Source organism: Panthera tigris, chromosome E2 (genome assembly GCF_018350195.1).
Source record: "Panthera tigris isolate Pti1 chromosome E2, P.tigris_Pti1_mat1.1, whole genome shotgun sequence".
Taxonomy (NCBI): domain Eukaryota; kingdom Metazoa; phylum Chordata; class Mammalia; order Carnivora; family Felidae; genus Panthera; species Panthera tigris.
The window spans coordinates 7409916-7423133 of record NC_056674.1 but is presented as its reverse complement, the minus strand read 5'-3'; the positions used below and the strand labels follow the sequence as shown (position 1 = coordinate 7423133).

The window sequence follows — 13218 nt, the reverse complement described above, 5'->3', positions numbered from 1 at the left end:
AGCCACCCAGGCGCCCCTGGTGTCCAGGGCTTTTATTTGGGGTCAGTCACATGGGCACATGGCCTTCTGCTTGCATAGCTGACCTTAGTCTCAGCCCCTGCAGAGGTCAAACTGCCCAAAGGCCTCTACCATGTCGGGTTTTTTTTTTTTTTTAGTTTTTTTTTAAAGTTTATTTATTTATTTTGAGAGAGACAGACAGCACAGGTCGGGGAGGGGCACAGAGAAGAAGAGAGGGAATCCGAAGCAGGCTCCATGCTGTCAGCGAAGAGCCCACGAAGCCTTGGGCTCTAACCCACGAAGCCGTGAGATCATGACCTGAGCTGAAATCAAGAGTCAGATGCTTAATCGACTGAACCACTGAGACACCCTCTACCTTGTCATTTTTATTAGGATAGACTATCTGGCACAACCAAGGCCCCCAGGTAAACAAAGACACCGTTACCAGGCAAAATAACACACTAAGGCAAAACTTTCTTTTTTTTTAAATTAAAAAAAATTTGTTTTTAGTTTATTTATTTTTGAGAGACAGAGAGCAGGGGAGGGGCAGAGAGAGAGGGAGACAGAATCCCAAGCAGGCTCTGCACTGTCAGTGCAGAGCCCCATGCAGGGCTTGAACCCACAAACCGAGAGATCGTGACCTGAGCCGAAATCAAGTGTCAGATGCTTAACTGACTGAGCCACCACGAGGCTTGCAAGCCTTTCTTTCTGTGCAGGTTGTGGACAACTCAGGCCTGTTGAGTTAACCCTTCGTTGTGTAACACCTCCTGGAAATCGTAACCCTCCTCTGACATTCTCTATCCCCTTACTCTGCTTTACTTTTATCCAAGGCACTCACTCCCATCTGTAATGCTTTATGTATTTACTTATTCATTTATTTCCTGTCTGCCTCTCCTTTAGAAGTGAGTTCCCTGGGGGCAGAGGTGTTTATCTGTTTTGTTTTAAAACAGTACCTGGGGTATAATAAAATTCAATGAATCTTTGCTGGACTAACGAACGAAATACAGGCACTGCTGAGGGTGTAGGGAGATAGGGATCCTTCTATCTGGGCAAAAACCTGCTAGTACCTGGTGACATTGATTAAGAGTGGGCCTTTTGGGGCTCCTGAGTGGCTCAGTTGGTTAAGCGTCCAACTTTGGCTCAGGCTCAGGTCATGATTTCATGGCTGGTGGGTTCAAACCCCAGGTCAGGCTCTGTGCTGACAGCTCAGAGCCTGGAGCCTGCTTTGGATTCTGTATCTCTCTCTCTCTCTCCCTCTCTCAATCTCTCTCTCTGCCCCTTCCCCACTAGCACTCCGTCTCTGTCTCTTAAAAATAAATAAATATTTAAAAATTTTTTAAACATGTTGTGTGTATGCCATGGTGCTTCTCAAGCTTTCAGATGCATTCTGTCCCTGGGGATCCTGTTAAAATGCAGATTCTGGTTCTTTTGGTCTGGACTGGGGCCCAAGACTCTGACATCACAAAAGCTCCAGGTAATTCTGATGCTGCTGTTTCCTGGACCGCACTTTGAGAAGCAAGTGGTGCTCTCCAATAGACCTTCTTGTGATGATGGAAATATTCTATTTATCTGAGCTGCCCAATTATGGCAGCCATTAGCCACCAGGTGACTGAGCACCAGAAATGTGGCAAGAGCAGCTAATGAGTGGAATCTTAACGTGTATTGAATTTAGCTCGTTTTAATTTAAAAATTAAATGGCCACATGTGGCTAATGGCTGCCATATTGGACAGCACAGGTGGAGAAGACTCTGTGGCAGTTAGAGGCAATAAACTAGATGAACAAACAGCAACACGAACAGATGATTAACACAGTGTTTGGTGGAATAAGATCACCTATTTAATGCCTCGACCCTGGGGCACTTGGTTGGCTCAGTCGGTAAAGCATGTGACCCTTGATCTCGGGGTCTTGAGATCAAGCCCCATGTTGGGCATAGAGCCTACTTAAAAAAAAGTACCTCAACCTGACTCCTCACCTACACCCACCTTCCGTGTACCCTACTTCATCCAATTTAAGATGTTGATGATTGTATTTGCACTATTACTTTGCATACCTCTGAAATAGAGAAAGACTATGTCGATTAAATCGTGATACAATGCTAAGACACTACTGGTTGTAAGATGCTTCCCACTTCAGAATTGTTAAACATGTGAAGGAATGTGCACCTGCGAAACAATAAAATGCAGTACTGAACCATCACAGCAGGGAGTATAAGTTTGGAAATCAGATTAAAGTAATCTTTGATCTAAACTACTTTTATTTTGGGGTGCCTGGGTGGCTCAGTCAGTTGCGTGTCCGACTTTGGCTCAGGTCATGATCTCGCAGTCTGTGAGTTCGAGCCCCGCGTCAGACTCTGTGCTGACAGCTCAGAGCCCGGAGCCTGCTTCAGATTCTGTGTCTCTCTCTCTCTCTCTCTCTGCCCCTCCCCTGCTCATGCTCTGTCTCTCTCTCTGTCAAAAATAAATAAACATTTAAAAAAATTAAAAAAAAACCACAACTTTTATTTAGCGTTATAGAAGGATACAGGCCAAGAATTACAGCATGGCTGTATCATCATCTCACCAGGGGCCTGAAGGTACCTTAGTACACAGCTGCTCTTGTCCCCTTTGCTCCACAGAGCTTGTATGGCTGTTGCATATGTGAGCCAAAGTGTGTCTGTGTCACCTGGACACAAGGTGCAGCCTCCATGTCCCAACAATCTTTGGAATTTCTGTAGCCATGCGGTTCCCAGACCCAGCACCTGAGAACTCTCAGGTCCTGTGTTGTCCCTCACAGCAGAGCACGTGAACACTGGTGAGGCCACACTGCCTTCCACTCTATCTGAGCTCTGCAGTGTCCCAGTGCAGAACTATGAGGAGACAGAGGCTGGGATCATCAGGTCATTCCTAGGGACATTCACATGTCCCACACTGCGCTGGTAAGGATTTAACTCTCCAAGGATTTCCCAAGGGTTAATTCTCCAGGGTAAGGATTTAAGCTCTCCAAGAAAAGAAAGCTTTTGCCAATTTCTTTTAATTTGTTTGTTTATGTGTTTGTTTGTTTATTTATTTATTTAATTTTAAGAGACAGAAAAGAGGGGGGGCAGAGAGAGAGAATGAAAGCAAGATCCACGCCCAGCAGTGAGCCTGATGTGGGGCTCAATCCCACAGCCCTGGGACCATGACCTGAGCTGAAATCAAGAGTCGGACACTCAACTGACTAAGCCAGCCAGGTGCCCCGCTTTTGCCAATTTCTGTGGCACAAGTATTCCTGCTTGGGCTGATATCAACCTCCCAGGACAATTTCACAGGACACAGAGTGAGAAAGAGATGTGCAGAGCTCACGGTGACAGATGTAAGGCAATAAGACAAATATAACTTCAAAGTATATAAATACTCATGAAAATAATGAGGAATTGATGAATGTTGAGTATTAATTGAACTTGTTTTGAATATTCATCGTTCAATTGTAAGTTTATGTAATTTAATATTTTTAAAGTTTTTGTTTATTTATTTTGAGAGACAGAGAGAGTGCAAGCAGGGGAGGAGCAGAGAGAGAGGAAGAATCCCAAGCAGGATATGAGCTGCCAGTGCAGACCCCGACGCGGGGCTCTGAACTCACAGACTGTGAGATTATGACCTGAGCTGAAATCAAGAGTTGGATGCTTGGGGTACCTGGGTGGCTCAGTCGGTTGAGCATCCCACCTTGGCTCAGGTCATAAACTTGCAGTTCATGAGTTTGAGCCCTGAGTCAAGCTCTGTGCTGACAGTTCAGAGCCTGGAGCCTGCTTCAGATTCTGTGTCTCCCTCTCTCTTTGTCCCTCCCCTGCTTGTGCTCTCTCTCTCAAAAATAAACATTAAAAAAAAAAAAAGAGTCAGATGCTTAACCGACTGAGCCATCCAGGCACCCCAATGTAATTTAATTTTTAATAATGGTTGTGTTTACCAACTGGCTGTCAAAATTCCTAAAAACTGGCCAGTTGGCTTTTATGGGTTGGTTTGAGCTGGCTCTGGTACACACTGGGCTGGTCTCCTGGCTCAAGTTTACTGACCTTTCACTCTTAGGGGCTTTCTGCTTTACTTTTATTATTTTATTTTTCAAAAAAAATTTTTTAATGTTTATTTTTGAGAGAGAGACAGAGCGTGAGCAGGAAGGGGGCAGAGAGAGAGGGAGACACAGAATCTGAAACAGGCTCCAGGCTCTGAGCTGTCAGCACAGAGCCCGATGTGGGGCTTGAACTCATGAATTGTGAGATCATGACCTGAACCAAAGCTTAACCAACTGGTCACCCAGGGGGCCCTTGAAGATTTTATGTTTAACTAATCTCTACACCTAAGGTGGGGCTCAAACCCACAACCCCAAGATCAAGAGTCATATGCTTCACCGACTGAGTCAGCCCAGTGCCTCTCCACTGTACTTTTAAATTATGTTGGTCGTTTCTTGTCTATCACCTTCTGCCAGAGTGTCTGCTCTGTTGGGGGAGGCATTTAGATTTATCTGGCTTGTTCACAGCTCAACTTCCAGCACCTAGAACAATGCCTGGTGCACTGTTGTAGGCAATACATAGTCTTCTATTTTTAATTTTTTTAACATTTATTTATTTTTGAGCGAGAAAGAGTGGGGGAGGGGCGGACAGAGGATCTGAAGCAGACTCCAGGCTGATAGCACAGAGCCTGACATGGGGCTTGAACTCACGAACCGAACCGTGAGATCATGACCTGAGCCGAAGTCAGGAGCTTAACCGACTGAGCCACCCAGGCGCCCCTCCAATAAATAGTCTGATGAATGAAAGTGAGAAAGAGAATGAGATCCATAACACAATGGCTTCATGTAAATGAGAAGCAACACATTGTGACAGGCATGTTTTGCAAGGACTCATGGTGTTCAAGGCCATTTGTGTTGGTGCCTGTGGGGAGGGAGGGGACCGGAGCCAGGGATGACAGATAGAAATAAAGAAATAAAATGAGAGCAGAGCTCTGCCAGGACTTGAACTCCAGCAGGTGATTAACTCAACTCTCCTCACCTGAGATCTGATTAGGAGAAAGAGGACATTTTATTTGCATAGGGTTTTCCAAGAAACAAGGTGGGTCTCTGCCCTCCCTGCCCTGGACCTCAGCAGTCCCTGCTCACAGGACCCAGCCTCGGGAGGGACGGTCTTGTTCAGGGTCATGCCGCGAGGCTGGGCATTTCCCTCTACCACACCAGATGTAGGGAATGGAGGGTGACTCCAAGGGAACAACACGGACCCCATTCAGCCACTTGTGTGTACATATCTGTCAGATGAATTAAATGAACAGGTGAATGGACTTTAGGATTATTCCATTTTTATTATTATTTATCTAGTTTTTAGAGACACTAAGCTTTGAAAACTGTCTTCTTTGGGGTATGATGCCAGTTTGTGTTTTCATGCTCTTGTCCCTGTACCGAAGGGTCTTGAATAATGGTGTTGTTGGGGAGTGGAGAGAAAACCTGAAGGAACTTCTTTGGGAAAGGGGAGTCCTGGGCCAGGGGTCCCCATTGAGAAGCTGGGGGCCTAGACTCCTGGGTCTGAGGGAGGAGGAGGGCTGGGGGGCTGGGGGCTGGGACTCCTGGGTCTTGAGTGGAGAGAGCAGGGTCTGGGGAGACAGCTGGGCAGCTGACGTTAAGTCATACCAACAATCATCTTCTCCGTATGGTTTTCTGGATCCAGGTCTGGTACTTGCACAGGTTGGTGTAGACCCCAGGGTAGCCGGGCAGGGCACAACGCTCCATCCCCCAGGAAACGAGGCCCTGGAGCTGTCCTTTGCACACCAGGGGTCCCCCTGAGTCGCCCTGAAGGGGAGAGGCCGAGATGGAGACACCCATGGACGACAGATGGCCAGAGCCGTGGGTGTGGAGGACTCAAGAGGCAGAGATGGGGAAGAGGTGGGCTGAGACCCCTGGACAGGGCTCTGGAGATATCCCTGCCTTCCCTTTTCACGCTTCCTTCTGTCTCTTCGCCTTGGGGCTCACTGTGCTGCTCTAGAAAACTGTGTGTGCCTCTTTACATCTCCCTGTCTCTGGAGTCACCTCTCAGGGATGGACTAAGGTCTCTAGAGGTGCTGAGCACAGATTTCCAGGTGACCAAATATAATAACAGCAATGAGAGCAGTGATCAGAGCTAAGTGCAGGCACCACCCTGAACTCTTTCCATGAACTACCATCTGATTCCACCATGTGCTCTAAGAGGAGCTACCCCTGTCTGACAGAGGGATTAGGCCTGTTACCCAAGGGTATACAGCTAGGATGCAGCTGGACTATTACAATCTCTCTCAGTTCTGGGGATACCTCCTCTGATTTTCATGCTCCTGAGATCCTTTGGTACCCAAGTGCCAGCCCCAAACAATCCCCTTCCTCCAGCTCTCCTTTCTGCACCTCACCTGACAAGAGTCCTTCCCTCCTTGCGGAACACCTGCACAGACCATGCCGGCAGTGATGGCTCCGGGATAAGCCCCCTGACACTCTTGATCCGAGAAGATGTTGATGTTCACACATTGCAGGGAGTTGGGGTACCTGGCTGGGGGTACACTGAAGGGTTACGAGTCGGGTTTACCTCCTCCTCCCTCAGACCCAGAAGTCCAGTCCCCCAGCCCCTCATTTCCAGGATATAGAAGTACTTACCAATGGGGCTAGATGTGGTGCCCCAGCCAGACACGAGACAGGGGGTCCCTGGGCTCATGCAGGTACTGGCCACGGCAATGGGCTTCACCGCCCTCCCCAGCCGAACAGGCCGCTCCAGCCGCAGCAGCATCAGGTCGTTGTTGTGGGTCCGGGAGTTGTACTGGGGGTGTCGCACCTGGCGAACCACACGCAGCACCTGCTGGGTAGCCTCCCAATTCTTCAGGTTGTGCTTGCCCAGGGCTACATGAAGGATCCTGGCCCATGACCCCCCAAAAGTAGCACTGCTCAGGATCTGACCTGGGGACCACTCCCCATCCTCTGGCCCCTTTCCCTTCCCTGCTGATGAATTTCCCACAAGTCTAACCAACTCTGGAACATCAGCTGGACTCCTGTGCCCTTTCTCATAGCTTGGGCTCTCCCTTGGGTCAATCCCACCATCCACCCCTTTCTGTCTTGAGCTGTGTTGTGGTTTCTGGCTTGGGTGTAAGGTAATGATTGGGGGTTCTTGGCTCAGTGCTGGGTTCTAGGCTCTGAGTTCCAACTGAGACTCTGGGCTATGGCTCTAGGCTCTAAATCAGAATTGATATCCTGGAGGAGGCTCCTGAGAGGCTCCATCCTGGTGCCAGCCTGGCTTCTGGGTTCTAGACATTTTGAACTTTTGAGTTGAAGCTAGAATTTGGGTTCTCTAGATGGAGTCTGGATCATGGCATGCGTTTTAGATATGGGTATGAGCTTTTGGTGTTAGGATAGACTGCAGATTCTATTCTGAGCTCTGCATTACGGTATGAGTCTTGGTTCTAGATGTTTATTTGAGCTTTTAGTTGTAGGGTAGGCTCAATTCTATATTGAGCAATGGACTGTGATCTGAACTATGGATTCTGGACATGGATATGAGCTTCAGTTCCTAGGTTGAGTTCTGGGTTCTTGCTTAAACTCTGGTTTATGGCCTGGGTTTTAGACGATGGTTTGAGCTCTGTCTTTCCTAAACATCAATCTGAGTTTTTGATTCTTGGGTGGGCTCTGTTTTAGATTGAACTACAGTTATGGTCTGGGCTCTTGCTTCTAGACTCTGGTCTGAGCCTTGACCTCAGGTTGAGCTCTGGGTTCAAGATGGAGCTCCAGGTTATTGCTTGGATCCAAGTTTCTGGATGCTGTCTTGCACTCTGGACTTTGCATTCTAGACACTGGGCTGAGTTCTGGGCTTTAGGTTTGACATGAACTTCAATTTATGGAATTATATCTTAGTGTTTATAGGTACTGGGTGAGCTTTTGTCAGGGATCTAGGTTCTAGGGTTTGGTCTAGACTTCTGAGTTCTTTATGAGACTTCAGATTATGGTCTGCATTCTGGGATTTAGACACTGGGCTGAGGTTTGGGTTCTAGGCCTCTCAAAAAGGAGCTATAGACTAGACTCTGAATTAAACATTGTACCTAGAATGGGCTCTGGTTCTGTCTATCCTACACTCTGAGCCCAGAGCCTGGAGCTGTATGTTCTAGCTGTAATCAGAGTCCTGGATTTATGGCTGGACTGCAGGTTTTAGACTAGGCTTTGGATTCTAGGCAGTGTTCTGAGAGGGGTCCTGAGTTTCTGAATGTAGATTGTGCCCTCAATTGAACCACCAATCTGGAATGGGCTCCTAATCTTGGTCTCTATGTAGAGTTTGGCCTCTAGATGGATCTCCAGATAAGTTAGCTTCTAATTTTTGTGTGGGACTCTAAGCTGGCATATGGGTTCTAAACTGTCAATCTGCTTTCAGAATCTAAGCCGAGTTCAAGATTTATGGTTGGATTCTATATTCTGAGCTGTGTTGGTAATTCTAGGCTCTTATCTAGACCCCAAACCAGGATCCAGCTACTACATTAGGTTCAACACAATGCTCTAGGTTCTTAGCTGAGCTCTGGGACTCTAGACTCTAGAATTCACCCTGCACAGGAATAGGGGAGGGGGTTACTCACGGGCGGGCACAGTGAGCAGCGGTGATGACCCATTGGCCTGACAGCAGGACCCCTCCACAGAGGAAACTACGAAAGGGACCTGCCAGTAAGGCCGCCTGCCATGGCTGGGAGTTCTGGATGCATGTATAACCACCAAGTATCTTGTCCTTATCCTCTTGGCTCTGTGCCATGGCTAGGAATAGGCAGAGGTGGGGTGTGGTGGGGAAAGCAGATGAACAAATGCTTTCCACCCCCAACTCTCTAGGACGTCTGGGACCCACAAATCCCTTTTCTTTTCCTAACTCCTAAACCACCTGCCTCTATTTGTCCCACCCAGTCTGAGATATGCCCAATGTTGCCTCCATTATTGCCCCAACACAATCAGGGAGTTTTCTGACACCCACCCCTCCCCCACCATCACCTCCATAGTATATTACTTGATCCCATGGCTGCCTCATCCAGGGCTCTGACATATCTACTACCCTTGACTCTACTCTCCCATGAATACTTTCTACCACCACTTTTCACAGGATACCACCATTCCTCCCATTAATTCTTCTCCAACACATTCAAGGAGCTCCCTGCCCTTTACCCAATCTTCACACTCGTGTGGACCCCCAGGATCCACTGTCTCACTACACACCCACACCACCTACCACCACGCCCACAATCACCACCACCAACATGCCATCTTTCCATTAGTTTTGCAGCCCTCCTTTTTAAATAAAACCTAGACACCACTGGATACTTCTCCACAATTCCTCATTTATTCCTCCCCATCTCCTTCGACTCCTGCATCCTGATATCTCCACAACTCAGAATTCAGGCCCCTTCTGCATGCCCCTCAGTCACGACCCCCAAACCACCCTGCTGTCTTTTCATCAGGTCATCCATGAGCACCCCAGGGTCCCAGGGAACACTTTCCATCTCTTCTCAGCATGCCTAGGGGACTGCCATACTCCGGATCTCACTGCTGTCTTACCTAGAGCCATGATCTGGAGTGCTGTCAACAGGAGGAGCATTCTGGGGTCTGGAGGTCAGGTTCTGGCAAATGCAAAGAGAAAGTGAGAGAGAAGGAGGCGGCAAGAGACCCAGAGATGAGGGACAGAGACAGTGAAGGCCTTACACAGAGACCAAGACCCTTCGAGACGTGGATGCGTCTCTGTGTGTGCAGGAAGGGGGGTGGTGCCTTGATTCCTTGTCACTCTGTGGAGCCCTTTTATCCCTGGCCTGGGCAACAGGCCCTGCCTCCCCCACCCCCGCCCTTCTCCTGACATTTTTTTATTGCCCATTTCCCATTCCAGGACTCCAGGACTCCCTGGTCCCATCTCCTCCCTCCCTTCTCTGGTCAGAGAAGCAGCCACCACATTAATGAGAACCCGCCCAGGGAAGGTGTTTAATCTGGGAGGAACCCAGGGAGGGAGGGGGACCTCAGGGCAGGGTGGACAGAGTGGGTGGCTCAGGGGAAGGTGCTGGTAAGGGTTGGGGGTAAAGAGACACAGAGAAGACTGGGAAATGTAAGAGAAGTAACATAAGAAGGTGGAGAACCAGAGAAAGGGTCAGAGAAACACAGACCCGAGAGACAAGTGTCAGAGGGAGAGAGACTAAGGAAAGATGGGGAAGGAGAAGGAAGATGAATGTGGACATGGGGACAAAGGAGGTTGGGGGGGGGGAGACAGTGGGGCAGGCGCAGCACAGAGACAGTGATTCATGGAGAAGGGAATGTGGGAAAGCTAAGAAATAAACAGAAAAACAGGGAAGACAAGGAAGACACTGAAGGCAGAACAGAGACACAAAGAGAACCGAGTGAAGAGAGAGAAGGAAGGCAGGATCACCACCCCTCCCCCACCCCAAACACACAAAATAATAGCAGGAGGACCGGAGGATGAAATGCTGGAGGAGGGGGAGGACGATGCAGGACCAGGCAGGTGAGGGGGTGACCAAGGGAGCTAGGGCACAGCACGTGGTGGGGACGCACTCAGAGGAGACAGGGAGGCAGAGATGGGAGGTGACAGCAGCCAGGAAGAGGGAGGCAGGGAGTGGGGCGGGGAAGGGCAGGAGACACCTGGGACTGTCTTGTCCCCTAGGCTTTCTGGCTTTGTGGTTCTCACAGTCCTGAAAGTCTGGGGAGCAGGGACCCCAGCGGGGAGGAGAAGGAGCAGTGGAGAATTGGTGTCTCCCAACTCGGCAGAGGGGCGGGGACAGAGTGAGAGATGGTGACCTAGAGAGAGGACAGACGGAGACAACAGTGAGGTGGGGGAGGGCTCCAGACAGCCCAAGGAGGTGCTCTGGGTCCAAGGGACCCCTCCTAACCTGGGGTAGGGCACGCTGCCCTCAGTACAGCACCTCCCCAGCCTCTTAAATTCCCTAATGACTGCAATTTGTCCCTGGGCCTGAGCAGGGCACGGTGACTCAGGAGGCAGCCTGTGCACTCTCCCTCTCTCAAGAACCCTCCCTTCCCTCCCCTCCCTCCCCGGGGTTGGCTCCCAAACCACTTTCCTTCCTCTTTGCCTGGGCTGCTGCTTAGTCTGGTCTGCACCTGGGGACTCAGTGTGTCTGAACCCACACACCGGGCTCCCCGTGTGCACTTCGGTTGCCTGTGAACTGGCTCTAAGGAGCTCCCTGCTTTAGGCGGCCAGGGCCCTGGCAAACCAGAAGGAAAGACCCCCATCCCACCCTGGGGGCACAGGAGGGCTGGGGACCCTTGTGGTGACCTGGACCTACACAGGAGGTAACATTACATAGAAACAGATATTTGCACACGTGCACACCGGCAAATAGAGGCACCTGAAGAGCTGACCTGGAAGGAGACCTGTAGTCTGGCTAACGGCCCTCATTGAATTCCTGGGTCTGATACGGTTAAAAAGCCGAGGGAAGGAGCCCCTGGGACTCTACTCTTCGAGCAATTTCTTGGAGTCCATAAATATGTCTTTGTCCTTTTTTTAATATGGATTTTAAAAATAAACAGCCACCAAACAGAATTTCCTGGTAAACACAAGCCCTGCCCCCTTCCCCTGAGCAGAAACCTTTGATTGGATGGACTCATGGTGACCCTCCACTGTGCTGAAGACTTTGGTGAACAGGAGGTCTCAAAAGAAACCTCTGCTTCAAAAGAACCCTCTGCTTAAGGAGAAGACTTTAGTGAACCTGAGGGAGCCCAAGTAAACAGCTGGGGCTACAAGAACAAATAGGGTCCCTTCACAGCTTATCGCTTCCCAGCCCAGCCCTGGACCTCCCAGGTTACTCAGCTCCTTCCCTCCAGAATCTAAAACCCAGACGACCTGTTCACCAATCCACCCACCTGCTTAGCAGTGTTGTTGGCCATGACATGAGCGCTCAAAACATATTTGATGAATGAATGAATGATCGAATGAATGAGCAGATGGCCAGAGTCCTTGCCTTCAAGGAACTTATTGTCTGATGGGAAAGGCCAATCAGCAATAGGAAACTCAGTCCGGGGTGATGTGCCCTCTGACAGGGAACGTGGAAGGGCCTGATGGAACCCCAGAGTGGAGAAAGGGTTCCTGAAGGGCGAGCTGTCTAAGCTGGGGCCTGCTGTGGATGAGCAGGTGTTTGCCTGGGGCATGGAGGGAGTGTGTGTGGGGTGGGGTGGGAAGGAGGTGAGGGGCTCTGAGTAGAGACCTTCAGGCCGGAGGATGGGGACAGAGCTCAGAGGGCTGGAGGGGAAACGTGGCCAGGAAAAGCAGAAGCCCGAGGGTGATTCTGAGCAAGCGAGAAGATCCCTTAGGGTCCTCACTGGAGACCCCGGTCTGGAGCTTAGGAGAGCTGTCTGGTTAGAGAGAGGTGGGGTGTTCTCAGCACCAGTGGCACCGGAAGCCAGGGTGCCTGGAGCCCACGCCCAGAGACTGTATGGAGTGGAAAGACCAGGGACATCTGCCCAGGACCCCAAGGAAGACCCCCGGTTTAGGGGGCAGAGGGCTGAGAAGGAGCAAGGGAAGAGCTGGGAGGAAGGCCAGGAAAGGGTGCTGTTGGGGAAGCTAAGATAACTTTTTTAGGGAGGAAGTGGGACACAGCGGGGTGGCCACTGGGGAAAAGGATAGAGGGGAGACTGTAAGGTTTTGGTGGCTGGAGGGACTGGAAGAGGGGGAGGAGACAGGTGTGTGGCCAGCTAGGGTTGGCAAGGAGAGAAGGAAGGATGAAAACAGCTCCAATTTATTGCAGGCTGGGCACAGTGTTGTGTTCCCAAAATTCGCCATTTAAATCATTAAAAAAAAATTTTTTAAATGTTTACTTATTTTGAGAAGGAAAGAGGCAGAGAGGGAGAGAGAGAGGGAGAGAGAGAATCCCAAGCAGACACTGCACGGTCAGCGTGGAGCCCAATGCGGGCCTGGAACCCACGAACCATGAGATCATGACCGGAGTGGAAACCAAGAGTCTGACGCTTAACCAACTGAACGACCCAGAGGCACCCCTTAAGTCATTTTTAAGTGGGCAGTTCAGTGACCTGAAGTACATTTGCATGATTGTATAATCATTGCAGCCATTTATCTCCAAAACTTTTCCATCTTGCCCAACAGGAATTCTGTCTCTATTCAACATTATCTCTCTGTCCCCTCGCCTGCAGGCCCTGGTAACCTCTATCTGCTTTCTGTCTGTATGGCTGTGACCACTCCAGGTGCCTTGTAGAAGCTGAATCACTTTGTGACTGGC

The 13218-nt window shown here is 49.8% G+C and overlaps 1 protein-coding gene across 1 annotated transcript; it reads right to left on the bottom strand.

Moving 5' to 3' along the window:
• Positions 1-5359: 5359 nt before the first annotated feature.
• Positions 5360-9921, bottom strand: KLK14 (kallikrein related peptidase 14). Its single transcript, XM_042970416.1, has 5 exons — positions 9530-9921; positions 8569-8740; positions 6614-6867; positions 6373-6509; positions 5360-5785 (listed from the first exon to the last, which is right to left on the bottom strand). The coding sequence occupies exons 1-5, from the start codon at positions 9567-9569 to the stop codon at positions 5633-5635; spliced, it is 756 nt and encodes a 251-aa protein (XP_042826350.1). The 5' UTR covers positions 9570-9921; the 3' UTR covers positions 5360-5632.
• Positions 9922-13218: the final 3297 nt, after the last annotated feature.

Coding starts and splice junctions, on each gene's coding strand:
- KLK14 (XM_042970416.1), bottom strand. CDS start 9,569: ATGCTCCTCCTGTTGACAGCACTCCAGATCATGGCTCTAG. Junction 8,741..9,529: donor ACTCCAGATCATGGCTCTAG/GTAAGACAGCAG, acceptor GCCTATTCCTAG/CCATGGCACAGAGCCAAGAG. Junction 6,868..8,568: donor GCTGCTCACTGTGCCCGCCC/GTGAGTAACCCC, acceptor GTCATGGGCCAG/GATCCTTCATGTAGCCCTGG.